At 55.0% G+C, this 13815-nt stretch overlaps 1 protein-coding gene across 3 annotated transcripts in view; it reads left to right on the plus strand.

The window, feature by feature from the left end:
- Positions 1–13815, plus strand: part of GRIK5 (glutamate ionotropic receptor kainate type subunit 5) — a 74242-nt gene continuing 60427 nt past the window's right edge. For 2 of the 3 annotated variants that reach the window (XM_037991314.2, XM_007996951.3), the window contains exons 1-8: positions 1–973; positions 4390–4518; positions 4838–5002; positions 7369–7466; positions 7572–7737; positions 10386–10564; positions 12792–12845; positions 12948–13109. In XM_037991314.2, coding sequence (XP_037847242.1) covers positions 4440–4518; positions 4838–5002; positions 7369–7466; positions 7572–7737; positions 10386–10564; positions 12792–12845; positions 12948–13109 — 903 coding nt within the window. In that variant the 5' untranslated portion in view covers positions 1–973; positions 4390–4439. Of the gene's footprint in view, positions 974–4389; positions 4519–4837; positions 5003–7368; positions 7467–7571; positions 7738–10385; positions 10565–12791; positions 12846–12947; positions 13110–13815 lie in introns of those variants that run through there. The other variant, XM_037991315.2, reaches the window with a different exon arrangement.

The raw sequence follows: 13815 nt of genomic DNA on the forward strand, positions 1-13815 counted from the left end.
GACCCAGCGCGGGCGGCAGGCGGGCAGGCAGGCGGGCAGGCAGGCGGCGGCCTCAGAGGGGAGACTAAGCGGTGGCGGCAGCAGTGGCGGCAGCCAGCGGCGGGGAGGCAGGCCCAGCCGGGGACTGGAGCCGGCGGCGGCTTTTCCTCACAGGGGACCAGGAGTCTGTGACCAGGCCCTCCCACTGAGGCCCAGGACCGGGAGCCCCTGGGACACCCCACCCTCCTCCGCCTTTCTCTTCCACCTGCTTCTCTCCATCCTCCTCTCTCTCCTCCCTCTCTCTCCACCTCATTTGCCCCCTTGTCGGCCTCTCTGGGTCTCCCAGCTCTCCATCCTCCCCAGCCCTCCACTCCCGGGCTCTCCCCGCCCCCAGCATGCTTTTCCCGTGGGGGCTGAGGGCTTGAGGACTCCCGGCCCTTGCCTCAACCAGGGCAGGGCCCAGGCTCCAGGGGGGAGGGGGGAAGGGGGTGGCCCCCTCCCCCAGCAGGCCCTCCCCTCCCCCACTTCTCCTGATGGCCGGCTTCCTTTTCTCCACCCAGTCCTCGCCCCCTGTGGCCCCCCCAGGCCGGCCCGGCTAGGGGAGGGGGCGGGGGCCCTTTCCTGGGCCAGCTTCCCCCTCCCCCGGCTTTGCCTGTGCCCCCCCTTCCGTTTTCACCTTCCTCTCCTCCTTTCCTCTCTCCTTCCCCTCCATTTGCTCCTTCCTCCTCTCCTCTCTCCCCTTCTCTCCTCCATTTTCTCCTTTCCCCTTCCTCCCCTCCCAGGCCCGCCCTCTCCTCTTCCACCTGTCCTTCCTCCCTGCTTCTGTGGAGCTACCGTTTTGGATTAGTTGGGGGCCACCGCCAGCGGCGGGGGAGGGGGCCCTGTGGACTGCCCTCTCCCCCCGCCCAGCCCCACCGCCACCCAACGCCGGAGCACCTCCCGCTGTCGGTCCTCGGGCCTCGAGGGAGCCCAGCCCTCCGTCCCACCAGGATCCGTGAGTGTCTGCAGGGCGGGGATTGGGCTGGGTTCTGGGTCCTGGAAGGCTGGGCTTGGTGCTGCCTGGCGGGGGGCACCACATTCTCCCCGTTCTCCGGACTGGCAAGTACCCTCCCCCACAAGGGGCCTGCTCTGCGCCCTCCATCTCCTCAGTGTCCATTCACCTCCACCTCTTCTCACCCCTTATTCTGGGTACATAGCTCACTGCCACCCCCAGCTCTCCAGCTTTGTGGGTCCTACTGGGCTGACTGCTCTTACTCGGGCTCTGACTTACCCCGGGCCCCTGGCATGTCCGTGCCCCTGCTGTCTCCAAGCCTCCGTCCTGGTCCCAGACTGGCTCTTTCTGTTCCTCTGAGCCTCATCCTCTGCCTGCCTTCGGTGGGCCCTGGCCCTGTCCCCATCCCATCCAGTCCCTGTCTCCTGGAGATGTCTTTCCGCTTTTGAGCCCCCATTTTCTGTGTCTCCTGGGCCCCTCTCTGACTCTGTCCAACTTCTCTCTTTGCTGTTAACCCAGGCTGCTCTCAGCATGTCTCTGTTTAGATCCCTGTCTCTGTCAGAACTCCTCCACCCTGGCTTCCCTCTCTCCGAGTCTCCCTTGGCAGGTCTCTTTCCACTTCTCTTTCCATTCTGTGCCTCCGCTCACCTGTCCTCCTCCCTCTCTCTGCCTCTGGGCTTGGAGGCTGTCTTCCCTCTGTCACTTTTCCACCTCTTTCCCCCAGATCCACTCTGGGTACCCGGCTCCTCCGACCCTCCCTCCTCAGCTGCTGCCCCACTGCTCCATGGTCCATGCTGACTTTTCCTGGCTGGTTCAACTCTTTCCACTCCCATTCTCTCTCCCCACTTCTGTGTTACCTCACGTGGCCTTTCTGCTCCCTTTTCTCTCCATATCTGGGGGCTTTCAGGCCGTGGGATCTCCTGCTCCCCTGCACGGCTTTCCTGAGTGTCTTGGGATGGCTGTGCCTCTGTGTGGGTCTAGCCCCTCCTGCAGGCGCTTGCCCTGTCCCTGCTTGTGCTCCTCTAGTGCACTCACTCCATCTCCCCACCTCTGTTTCTCTCCCTGACTCCCCCTTTCTGTCTCCCAGTTGCTTTTCCCCCTTGCCCCTTCCTCTTCTATGGGCCTGCTGTGCAGCTGTGACATACTGTCTCTCTTTCCGACTGGCCATCTCTCTTTGCGGAGTTTGGCCATTTCTCTCCTTCTCCCAAGTCTTGTACCTGCTGCTATTTCTTTATCTCCCTTAGCCTTCTCCCTCACCCCGTGTGCCTTTGCTGGCCCTCCTTGCCTCTCACCTTTGCTGATGTCTCTCCTGTGCCCACTGTTGCTGAGCTCTCTGCTGGGTTTTGACCTTTATCTGGCTTTGCCCAGTCTCTGGGGCTATGAGTCCTGGGCCTGCGTGACACCCTGCCTGCCCTGTCTCTATCTCCTTTGATGTCTCACTTCTAGGCCGTGTCTGTCTCTTGCTCTCTCACTTAGCCTCAGTTCCTACCTCTTGGGCTGTCTTTCTGTGTGTATCTGTGTCCACCTGCTGCCCCTCAACCCTGTTGTGTTGTCTTTTTCTCTGTCCACTCCCACCTTTGGCTGCCACCTGTGGGTTCCTGTCCTTCTGCCCCATCTTTCCTTCAGTCTTTCTGTCCTTTGTCCTCTGCTCCCTGATTTTCTTCAGGAGTCCCTGGTGTCTCAGGATGACCCACTCCCCTCCTACCTCTCTCCTAGCCCCGCCCTTCACACTCCTCCCACTGTGAGCGCTCCTTCCCGGTCTCCCAGCATCCCTTGCGCCTCCATCCTTGACAAGCCTTCACCGTAATCCACATTATAGTTTGCAGTCCCCAGCCTGTCCATCATGCCTTCCCACCCGGCACTCTCTCCTTCTCAGAGGCCCAGAGGGCAGTAACTTGCTCAAGATTACACAGTGAGTCTGGGGCAGAGCTGAGACTGATCCCTGGCCTGGGTTTTCCAGGCCACTTGAGATGGTCAGAAGGACTTGTGCCTCTATCCTTCCCTCGAAGTTCTCATTCCAGTTTCACCAGTTCAAGCTGTCCTTCCATGGGGACTGAGTGGGGTCCGGTGTCCAGGCCCACCTCACAGCATTCTGGGCCCCCAACAGTAACCCTACTCCATGGAAACCCAAGCATCCCTTCCCTTGGGGCACAGCCCTCAGCCAGAGGGAGCGGAGCTGTGCGTCTGGCCGAACTGGTTGCCCTGCAGAAGGCCGGGGTGCCTAGAGGAATCCCTGACTCCATAGGAGTGGAGAGTTGTGAAGAGCAAAGATATACCATCTCCCCCTTTACTTCTGCTCCCCAGCAGGGTGGGGGGCAGCGGTTTGGCACCAACTTCTGGCAGGCAGCTCACTCCCTTCCTTACTAACTCCTCCCTTCCAGCTCTTCCTGTTTGTATCCAAGTCGGTTCATATCTTTTCTCCATCCTCTGTCTCCGTCTTCCTGTGTCTCACCTGTGACTTGGTTTCCACCTCTCCAGCCTGTCCCTCTCTCTTCCTCTCCCTGCTCTATCCTTTCTTTATCTTGCCTCCTCATCCTCCTGTCTCTCCCCTCTTTCTCCCTTCTTGTCCTCTTCCTAGCTCCCTGTAACTCTCTTCTTTTCTCTCCATTTCTACCCCCATTTTCCTATTGTCTTGTCTTTCTCTTCCCTTGTATTTCTATTTATTTTGTCCTTTCTCTTTTTCTGAATCTCTGTCTTTCCCTTCTCTAAGCCTCTCTTTCACTTTCTCTGTTTCCTTCCTTCTCTCTCTTTGCTTATTTATTTATTTATTTGTTTGTTTTTTAGCTCTTTTACTGTTCTGGGTCCATTCATCTATGGGGCTCTGTGTGTGCCTCTCTCTCTTTTTCTCCATCTCTCCCAAAGTTTCTTAACTCCTGGATACTCTCCCCTCCAGACCTCGGATGTCCAGGCCTCTCTCCCCATGGGATTGTGGGAACCAGGGACGTCAGGAAGTGGCAAGTGAGGCCTGGGATGGGGTTGCCTAGCAACCACCGCATCTTCTCCAGCCGGTTTCTGTTGCCTAGTAACGGCTGCCTGCCCAGAGACAGGGGTGGGACTGGGTGGGGGGTGGCACTTCCTGGTTTCCTATTAGGGTGGGGCTGGTCCCAGGAATTCACTCCTACCTGAGAACCTTGCACGCCTCCCTCCTGTTTTGGTAGCTGTGCCCATCCTCTCTCTTGCAGCCTGTCCCACTCAGCACCTGAGCACTGTGACCTCCGCTCTCCTCTCTGAGCTGAGCTTCCCTTCTCGCAATGCCCTCAGTATTGCCAGCTTCTGAACAGAGCAGGGCTCTGCAGAGCTGTGAACTGCTTGCCAACAATGTCCCCAAGGCTTCTGTGATCACCCCATCTAGCAGGCCTCCAAGGGGTTCAATCCCACCACATAGTAATCTCCCCCTGGGCTGGGGGGTCTGCTTGTAGGTGGCGAGTGGGGGCCGCGGCAGCTGCGTCCCCATGAGGAGGGGAGGAAGATGCCGGCTGAGCTGCTGCTGCTGCTGATTGTTGCCTTCGCCAGCCCCAGCTGCCAGGTGCTCTCATCACTGCGCATGGGTGAGGCCCTCCCGCACCCTGCCCCTGTGTCCTCAGAGACCCTCCCGTCAGGCCCTGGGGTTCCTCTGGGGACCCATGCATGCCAGTCCCTCAGGACCTGGGTCTCAACTCTCTTCAGCAGCAAGGAGTCCCAGCCTCCAGTTCCTCCTTCCCCCAGGACCCAGGAGTCCAGACCCCTAGCTCCTACCAACCTCAGATCCAGGTGTCTAGACCCCTGGTCCCTACACTTACCTCACCCTAGAGCCCAGGAGTCCAAGACCCCAGCCCCCTCCTTCCTCATGACCCAGGAGTCTGGTCCCCAACCCCTGTGTCCCCTCAGCTGCAATCCTGGATGATCAGACAGTGTGTGGCCGCGGTGAGCGTCTGGCCTTAGCCCTGGCCCGGGAGCAGATCAACGGGATCATCGAGGTCCCAGCCAAGGCCCGAGTGGAAGTAGACATCTTTGAGCTGCAGCGGGACAGCCAGTACGAGACCACGGACACCAGTGAGCGGGGCCTTAGGGGCATGGGGTGAGGCAGGGCAGGCCGGTGGCCCTCAGTCCATCCCTTTGCCCCTGGCTTCTGGCCTGGTCTTGTCCTCTTCTAGCTCCATCTTTCCCCTTCCTTTGTGTTTGTCTCTGCCTTCTTCCCAGACATGACTGCTTCTGGGCCTGGAGGTTGGAGAAGAGGGAGAGCATAAGCCCCAGGTCTGCTCTGGAGGTGCGCGGGGTGGCATTGGAAAGATAAGCCCTGTCATCCCAGCTGGCCATGGATGCTTGTTAGCCCCCAGAGCTTAATAACAAGCCCCAGGCATGGAGGGCAGGAGGCTTGCGCGAGGGTCAGCAAAGGCATTCTGGAGAAAGCTAGTCTGAAGCTGGGCTCTGAAAGGTGAACAGGATATAGAAGGAGTGGCATGGCTCCAAGTGCGGCCGGCCACATGACGGGGGTGTGGAAGTGTCTATGGAATACTAATGGGCTGAATGTTCAAAGGTGTCACTTGAACAGATGTGCTGCAGTTAGACCTTCGGGAGATGCTGCCTTAAAACATGTTTTAGACAGGTTTCTTTCCTGCAGGCCTTATCAGAGGCTTTATGGTGTTACTGCATGTTTCAGATCACTAAGAGGGAGAATGGGGTATGGCGTTTCACAGGCTCTTTTGGCTGGTGTGGCACAGAGTACAATTTGGGAGAAGCTGGGATGGAGGGTGAGGAGGCAGATGGCATTCCAGGCATGTGCCTAGAGTCTGGAGATGGGGTGGGGATCAGGGTGGGAGCAGAGGGAAATATTTGGAGCCAAGGAATGAGGGTGTGGAGTTGAGCCCATCCTGAATCCACCTGGATTCAGGGCATATTTGGAGAGATTGTGAGAGACTTCAGAGCTAAGTGTGAGGCAGTAGGAAGCGAGGCTGTGCAGGGTGTCAGGCCGGCTCAAGGAGGCTACGGTGCTGGGGTGAAAGATGCCGCCTTCACCCACAAGCACTGAGAAGCCATTGATAGGTCTATACCAGGGAGCAAGGCTTCTGGAAAGAGAATCTGGAGGCTGGATTTGGGTAATGAGTGAGAACTCTGGTATATGTCTGAGTTAAGAGTCCTAAACTAGGGCAGGGGCCAAGGGGTTGAAGAGAAGGGGACAGATGTGAGATATTTGAGGACAAAGAAGAGACAGGACGTGGTGACTAACTGGCTGTCAGGAGAGAGATGGAAGGCAAGGACCATTTCCAGGCATCTGGTCTGTGTGGATGGTGGGGCCCTCACCAGTGTGGAAGGTCCAGAAGGAGCCAATTTGGAGGAAATGAGGTGTTCAGTTATGACGCCTTTAGTTAGAGGTGGCAGAAACCAAACTCAGCCTGGTTTAAGGAAAAAAGAGAACATATTAGCAAATGTCACTAAAAGACCTACGGACAAATTTCAGGCATGGTTGAATCCAGGTGTTCAAACGATGGCCTAGGATTGTTTCAGGCATGGCTGGATTCAGGTATTCAAATGACATCCTGTAGAATCTCTCTGTGTCTTTACTTTTGAGGCCTGCTTTCCTGTGAGTTGGCTTCATTTTCAGAAATGCTCTCTCAGCTGGTGGTGAGATAGCCCCAGCAGCACCAAGCTTACATCTCACCAGTCTAGCAAACCCAGTGATAATTGTAGCAAAAGACCTGGGGAAGGTGCTCCATGGTCTGATTTGCGCCCATACGTATCTCTGGACCAGTTGCCATGGCTAGAAGAATGGAGTTCTGTGACTGCCCAAGGCCTGCATCAGGTGCCAGTCAATCCTGGGAACACTGGACTGAAGGGTGGGGATAGTTCCCCCAGGAGAAGTTAGGGTTCTGCCATGAAAACAGGCACTGGACAAGCAAAAACAGCAGCTTTCCACCTCCCAGTCTCGAGACACACATGTGTCTAAGAAGGAAGAGAGCAGAAGAAAGAGGAGGAAGTAGGTAAAGCAGGAGAGTGGTGTTTGGAGTATGAGGAGGCTCCAGGGGACCTGGGCTGCGGGGTCAGGGGAGGAGGTAGTGAGTGCACCGTGGGTTGTGGCATGGCTGAAAAGATTGAGAACAACAGCGGCTGAGGGACTAGGCACAGGCTTTGCAGGCAGAGGAGGCCCCTGGTGTCTCTTTCTCTTTATCCCTTCCTTTGATCTCCCTTGGCCTGACCTGTCCCTCTGTTGCTGTGTCCTCATCTCTCTCTGTCTCATGCCCCCTCATGTTCACTTGTTGGGTGGGGTCAGAGACTGTCCTTCTGGGTCCCGGATGGCAGAAGAGGATCAGGCAGTTGCCAGTGTCTGATCCTCTCCTGGGCCATGGGGGCTCCCTGAGAGATGGGGAAAGAGAGGAGGCAGGGGGTCCCTGACTCTGTGCTCCCTTCCCCTTCCCTTGCAGTGTGTCAGATCTTGCCCAAAGGGGTTGTGTCTGTCCTCGGGCCCTCCTCCAGCCCAGCATCTGCCTCCACTGTGAGCCATATCTGTGGAGAGAAGGAGGTGAGGTGGGGAGCATGGGCCCAGGGCTTTGCGGGGAGTGGGTCCCTGGGAGGCAAGGGCTGGGCGGAGAAGCAGGATGGAGGCCAAAGTTTCCTCTCTGTCCAGATCCCCCACATCAAGGTGGGTCCCGAGGAGACACCCCGCCTTCAGTACCTTCGCTTCGCATCTGTCAGCCTGTACCCCAGTAACGAGGACGTCAGCTTGGCAGTCTCCCGAATCCTCAAGTCCTTCAACTACCCCTCTGCCAGCCTTATCTGCGCCAAGGCTGAGTGTGAGGGAGAACTGGATGTTTTGTTTTCTGTTCCCCAGACACCCCTTCCCAAGAGATCTGGTGTCCCACACAGTGGTTCACTGCCCGCTAGTTAGAACCCTGGGGCACCCAGACACCAGGCTCTTCTCCCATCTTCAGAAACCGAGGCCCCTGGTTCCACAGACCCCTTCTCTCCTCAAAGAGATCCATTTAGTCCCCAGATGGTGACTAAGCACCTGTCATGTCAAGACCCTCTGCTAGGCCCTGGGCGTGGTCCCTGGGTGCTTGGAACTCCGGTTCTAGTGGAGGTCATTGGTCATTGAGCTGTTGTGATACAGAGTGGTACGTGTGCTGTCAAGAGGCATGTGGAGCCTCTGGTATCACATAGGAGGGATCCTAATCCATCTGGGAGGTTCAGAGCCTGTGCCTATGAGAAAGAGACATCCAAGCTGAACCTGAAGGGTGTGGGAAGAAAGAGGGAACAGGTTCTAAGCAGAGTGTGGCAAGGGCAGAGGTAGAGGGCCCAGGGAGCACGGCCCTTCAAGAGGCTTACAGATGCTCTCAGTGGCTGAAATATGGGAACAACGAAGCAAGAGATGATGGGAGCCATGGGAGGTCCCCATGCAGGGCAGGGCGAGGGGACAGGGTCAGATTCGTGTTCTAGGAAGAGCGCTTAGGCTGCAGTGTAGAGAATAGGCTGGAGAGTGACAAGAGGGGTGGCAAGGAGACAAGCGAAAGGCAGGGAGAGGTGACACTGGTCTGGGCCCAGGTGGTGGCAGTTGGAATGAGGGGGCCAGGGTGATGTGAGAGGCAGTGACGGAAGGAAGAGGGTGGGGCTAGGGATGGTGTGAGGCCTCTGCCAAGGAGGAACACTATTCATCAGGGGCACACATTGGGCATGGTGTGTCTTTGAGACATTCATGTGAGATGTCTGGTAGACTGGTGGATTTGTGGGTATGGAGTTTGAGGCAGGGAGGGACTGTGCTCCATAGCCTCTAGAAGGAATTCCTCCTTCAAGAAGTATTTACTGGGCCAGGCGTGGTGGCTCACACCTATAATCCTAGCACTTTGGGAGGCCAAGGTGGGAGGATGGCTTGAGGCCAGGAGTTCAAGACCAGCCTGGGCAACATGGTGAGACCCCATCTCTTAAAAAAAATTTATTGAGCACCTGCTCTGTGCCAGGCACTGCTCTTGGTATTAGGGGTCAGCCGTGGGTGAAGTAGTCCAAGTACGTTCTGATGAGAGGACTTGGGCAAAAAACACCACAAATAAGTGTATTACATGGTTAGAAATAGTGAGTTCTATGGAAAAGTAGAAATGACTTATGAAGAAGGGTGTGGGCGTGGGGTGCAACTTTAAATGAAATGGTGGGCGAGGCCTCATTGAGAAGGTGACGTTGGAGTAGAGACCTGGAGGAGGGGAAGGAGGGAGCCATGTGAGGATGTGAAAGAAGAGGGTTCCAGGCCAAGGGAATAGCCAGCGTGAAGGCTGCAGGACAGGAGCAAGACTGTGGTGTGTGCAGAACAGCAAGGAGGCGGTGTGGCTCAAGCCCAGAGAGTGAGTGGTGGGGAGAGGAAGGGCTGTGGGCTGGGTGGTTTAAAAAAAAAAAAGGTATTTATCGAGCAGCTGCTATGTGCCAGGCCCGGCTCTTGGTATTAGGCTATTAGGGATCAGTCTGTACTCTAGTGTCTCAATGAGTCCCCCGCCCACCATTTCATTTAAAGTTGTACCCCACACCCACACTAGACTCCCAGTCTTCATAACTCACTTCTGCTTTAACATAGAACTCATTACTTCTAACCATGTAATGCACTTATTTGCGGTATTTGTTGCCCCACTCATCTCCTCATCCTGTACCCGGTCTGCTTCACTCACGGCTGACCCCCAATACTAAGAGCAGAGCCTGGCTCAGAGCACATGCTCAACAAGCACCTTTTTTTTTTTTTTTTTTTTTAAAGAGTTGGTGTCTCACTATATTGGCCAGGCTGGTCTTGAACTCTTGCAGTCTGGGCAGTAACAAGGGGGTGAGGTGGGCAGATTGTGTGGGGACTTGGAGGCTGTGAGGACTTCGGCCTCAATGACTCTGACTGAACTGAGAAGTCATTCGAGGGTTTGGGGCAGAGGAGGAGCACATCTGACCCGCATCATTCTGGCTGCTGTGTACGGAACAGAGTCAGGGGCAGGCTTGGGGATTGCAGCAGGCAGGAATTGGTGGTGGCTCAGGGCAGGGTGGTGACAGTGGCATGGGGTAAGGAGATCTGATGTGTTTGGAAGGTAGGGCCTTGATGGATTGGGTGTGAAAGAGAGGAAGCCAGAGTTTTGGCCTGAGCGACTGGCACACTGGAGATGCTGTTCACCAACACGGGAAAGCCGTGGTGGTTGAGCAAGGAGATTAAGCATGAGATGCCTGTCAGACACCCCAGTGAGGGGTCAGGAAGGTGGCAGAGACAGGAATCGAGTTCTAGGAAGAGGTCTAGGTTGGGATTTTAACTGGGGAGGGCCCAGGCTTCGAGTCCCCAAGCCCATTACCCCATGAGATCCAGCTGCCCCATGTCCTTGCACACCCTCCAGTCCTCTGCCCAGCTGCCCCATGTTGAGAAAGAGTGAGTGTCTATGCCATGCCTGGGTACCTAGAAGGGCTCCAACCCAAGGCCCCACCCCTCCCTCAGGCCTGCTGCGATTGGAGGAACTGGTGCGTGGCTTCCTCATCTCCAAGGAGACGCTGTCAGTGAGGATGCTGGACGACAGCCGGGACCCCACGCCACTGCTCAAGGAGATCCGTGATGACAAGGTGTCCACCATCATCATCGATGCCAACGCCTCCATCTCCCACCTCATCCTCCGTAAGGTGAGCCCCCCACCTCTAATTTCCCAAAGAACTGGGGCCAGAAACTTGGGGTGACTGAGCAAGTCACCCAATGCCGTGGGCCTCAGGAGTCAAAAGGGGGCTTCAAGACCTTCTTCTTCTGTGAAGATGATAATTGTAAAGTTTGTCTCTCAGCCTGCCTGCTTCCTGGTTGTGTGGTCCTGGGCAGTCACCCCATCTGCCTGTGTATAGTCACTGTTCAGTGGGTTGTGAGGATAATGAGTGAGTGGCAAGTAAAGTATGTAGGGCAGTGCCTGGCCCAGAGTCAGATCTGGCTACATCGTAGCACTGAAGGATTTTTAAACATTTTTTATTGAGCTCTGTGTTAAGGTGTTTTTGCATGTATTTTTTTTCTTTCTCTTTTTTTTTTTTTTTGAGACGGAGTCTTGCTTTGTCGCCCAGGCTGGAGTGCAGTGGCGAAATCTCAGCTCACTGCAACCTCCGTCTCCTGGGTTCAAGTGATTCTCCTGCATCAGCCTCCCAAGTAGCTGGGGCTATAGGCACCTGCCACCACACCTGGCTAATTTTTGTATTTTAGTAGAGATAGGGTTTCACCATATTGGCCAGGATGGTCTTGAACTCCTAGTAACCTAGTGATCTACCTGCTTTGGTCTTCCAAAGTGCTGGAATTACAGGCGTGAGCCACCGCACCTGGCCAGTAACCAAATTTGTATTATTTATTTTTCTCTCCTTTTTTTTTTTTTTTTTTTTTTTAAATTAAAACCGTATGTCAGCCAGGTGCAGTGGCTCATGCCTATAATCCCAGCACTTTGGGAGGCCGAGGCGGGCAGATCACGAGGTCAGGAGATCAAGATCATCCTGGGTAACACAGTGAAACCCCATCTCTACTAAAAATACAAAAAAATTAGCCGGGCATGGTGGCAGGTGCCTGTAGTTCTACCTACTCAGGAGGCTGAGGCAGGAGAATCGCTTGAACCTGAGAGGTGGAGGTTGCAGTGAGCTGAGATTGCACCACTGGACTCCAGCCTGGGTGACAGAGCAAGAGTTGGTCTCAAAACAAAAACAAAAACAAAAAACCCATATATCACTGCTGGCTGTAGCCCACAGGAAGTGTGAACAGAATCCACTGGGTTCTTGAGACAGGATGACTTAAGGAAGAGGTTTCAGGTTTGGGAGCCAGGCAGGCCTGGGCTGGGATCCTGTCCCCTCCTGTGCCAGCCGTATGAACAGTTGTCTCTTCCCTTTCCAAGCCTGCCCTTCCCTGACACCCACGTGATAAGAGCCCAACTCCTGCCACCCAGGAAATGCAAGCTGGTGCCCTTTAATTTTATAATTCTCGTGGGGGGACAGACTTGGGTGCTTCTGGCAGGAAGAATTTTTCCAGCTTTGTTTTCCTTGAGGACTATGAGAAAAGGGGCTCAAGAATGAATCTTGACATTCAAACTGGCTGCTATTATTGCAAAGCACTCTTAAAGATTGCAGGGAATCGATTTTCTGACCTTATGCCTGGGCTGAGCCCTACACATTAGCAGCCCAACCTTGGCTTTTGGAGAGTGTAGGGCTTAAAATTAAGGCTCTCCTCTCCGCTGGGCCTGGTGGCTCACACCTGTAATCCCAGCACAATGGGAGGCCAAGACAGGAGGATTGCTTGAGGCCAGGAGCTTGGGACCATAGCAAGACCCCATCTCCACAAAAAATAAATAAATAAATAAATAAATAAACTTTTACTTAGCTGGGCATTGTGGTGCATACCTATGATTCCAGGTACTCAGGAGCTAAAGTGGGAGGATCACTTAAGCCTGAGAGGTCAAGGTTTCAGTGAGCTATGATCCACTGTACTCCAGCCTAAGTAACAGAGCAAGATCCTATCTATAAAAATAATAATTCCTCTTCCTACCCTATTTCTGAGACTTCTTCTTACCTGTCTCCAGAAGGAAATCTTATAAGTGCCTTCATGAAAGATGGGGGCGTTTGGGGACCCTATTCTCTCCTCTAGCAAAATCTCCATCCCACCTGAGACAGCAGTCAGCATGGCAGGACACCAGGGACTAAGGCCTCCCTCTGCCCCCTCTTGTCTCCTCCTCCCTGTCTGTCTATCTCTGAGCATTTCTTACTTTACTGTGTTTCCCATGGGATGTCTTCTCACCAGATCTGTCTCTAAATCTCTCTTCCTCTCTTGAGTCCTCCCCATTTCTGCCTGTGGGTCTCTGTCTCTCACTCTGCCTCTTTGCCTCCCTGTGTTTTCCAGGCCTCAGAACTGGGAATGACTTCAGCGTTTTACAAGTACATCCTCACCACCATGGTGCGTAGGCCTTCTGGCCCCTCTCTGCCCCCACTTCCCTCCCACCACAGCTGTCCCACTTAGGTCTCGGCCCCAGGCCTCACTACCTCTTCCTGGTCCCAGGACTTCCCCATCCTGCATCTGGACGGTATTGTGGAGGACTCCTCCAACATCCTGGGCTTCTCCATGTTCAACACATCCCACCCCTTCTACCCTGAGTTTGTCCGCAGCCTCAACATGTCCTGGAGGGAGAACTGTGAAGCCAGCACCTACCCAGGCCCTGCGGTGAGCACACAGATACCCAGTCACACCCAGAGACACTCTGTGCACAGATACTTCTGGTACCCCCTTTCAGACCTCGCTCAGATTATGCTCAGAACCCTCTCGCCTCCCTGAGGCCTCGTGGTGTGGCCTTGTGATGCACTAGGGCCATATCCTCCTCTCCCTCTACCTCCCACACCACTCTGGCCACACCGGCTCCTCGAGGTGCCTCTGATGCCCCAAGCACAGGTGCACCTCAGGGCCTCTCCACACCGTCTTCCCCCTGCTTCCCATGAACTTTCTGAGAGAAGCAGTGGGTCGCTCCCTATCACTAGGACGTTGCTCCAGTGTCCCCTCAGGTATAAGATTTTTCCTTCCTCCTCCTGTTTAAAAAATGGTAAACTTGGCCCGGCGTGATGCCTCACACCTGTAATCCCAGCACTTTGGGAGGACAAGGCAGGCAGATCACCTGAGGTCAGGAGTTCAAGACCAGCCTGGCCAACATGGTGAAACCCCACCTCTACAAAAGTATAAAAATTAGCCGGGCGTGATGGCGGGTGCCTGTAATCCAGCTACTTGGGAGGCTGAGGCGGAAGAATCACTTGAACCCAGGAGGCGGAAGTTGCAGTGTGCTGAGATCGTGCCATTGCACTCCAGCCTGGGTGAGAGAGTGAGACTCTGTCTCAAAAAAAAAAAAAAAAAAAAAAAGGGTAAACTGGCCAGGCATGGT

This window comes from Chlorocebus sabaeus, chromosome 6 (genome assembly GCF_047675955.1).
Source record: "Chlorocebus sabaeus isolate Y175 chromosome 6, mChlSab1.0.hap1, whole genome shotgun sequence".
In the NCBI taxonomy this organism is placed as follows: Eukaryota; Metazoa; Chordata; class Mammalia; order Primates; family Cercopithecidae; genus Chlorocebus; species Chlorocebus sabaeus.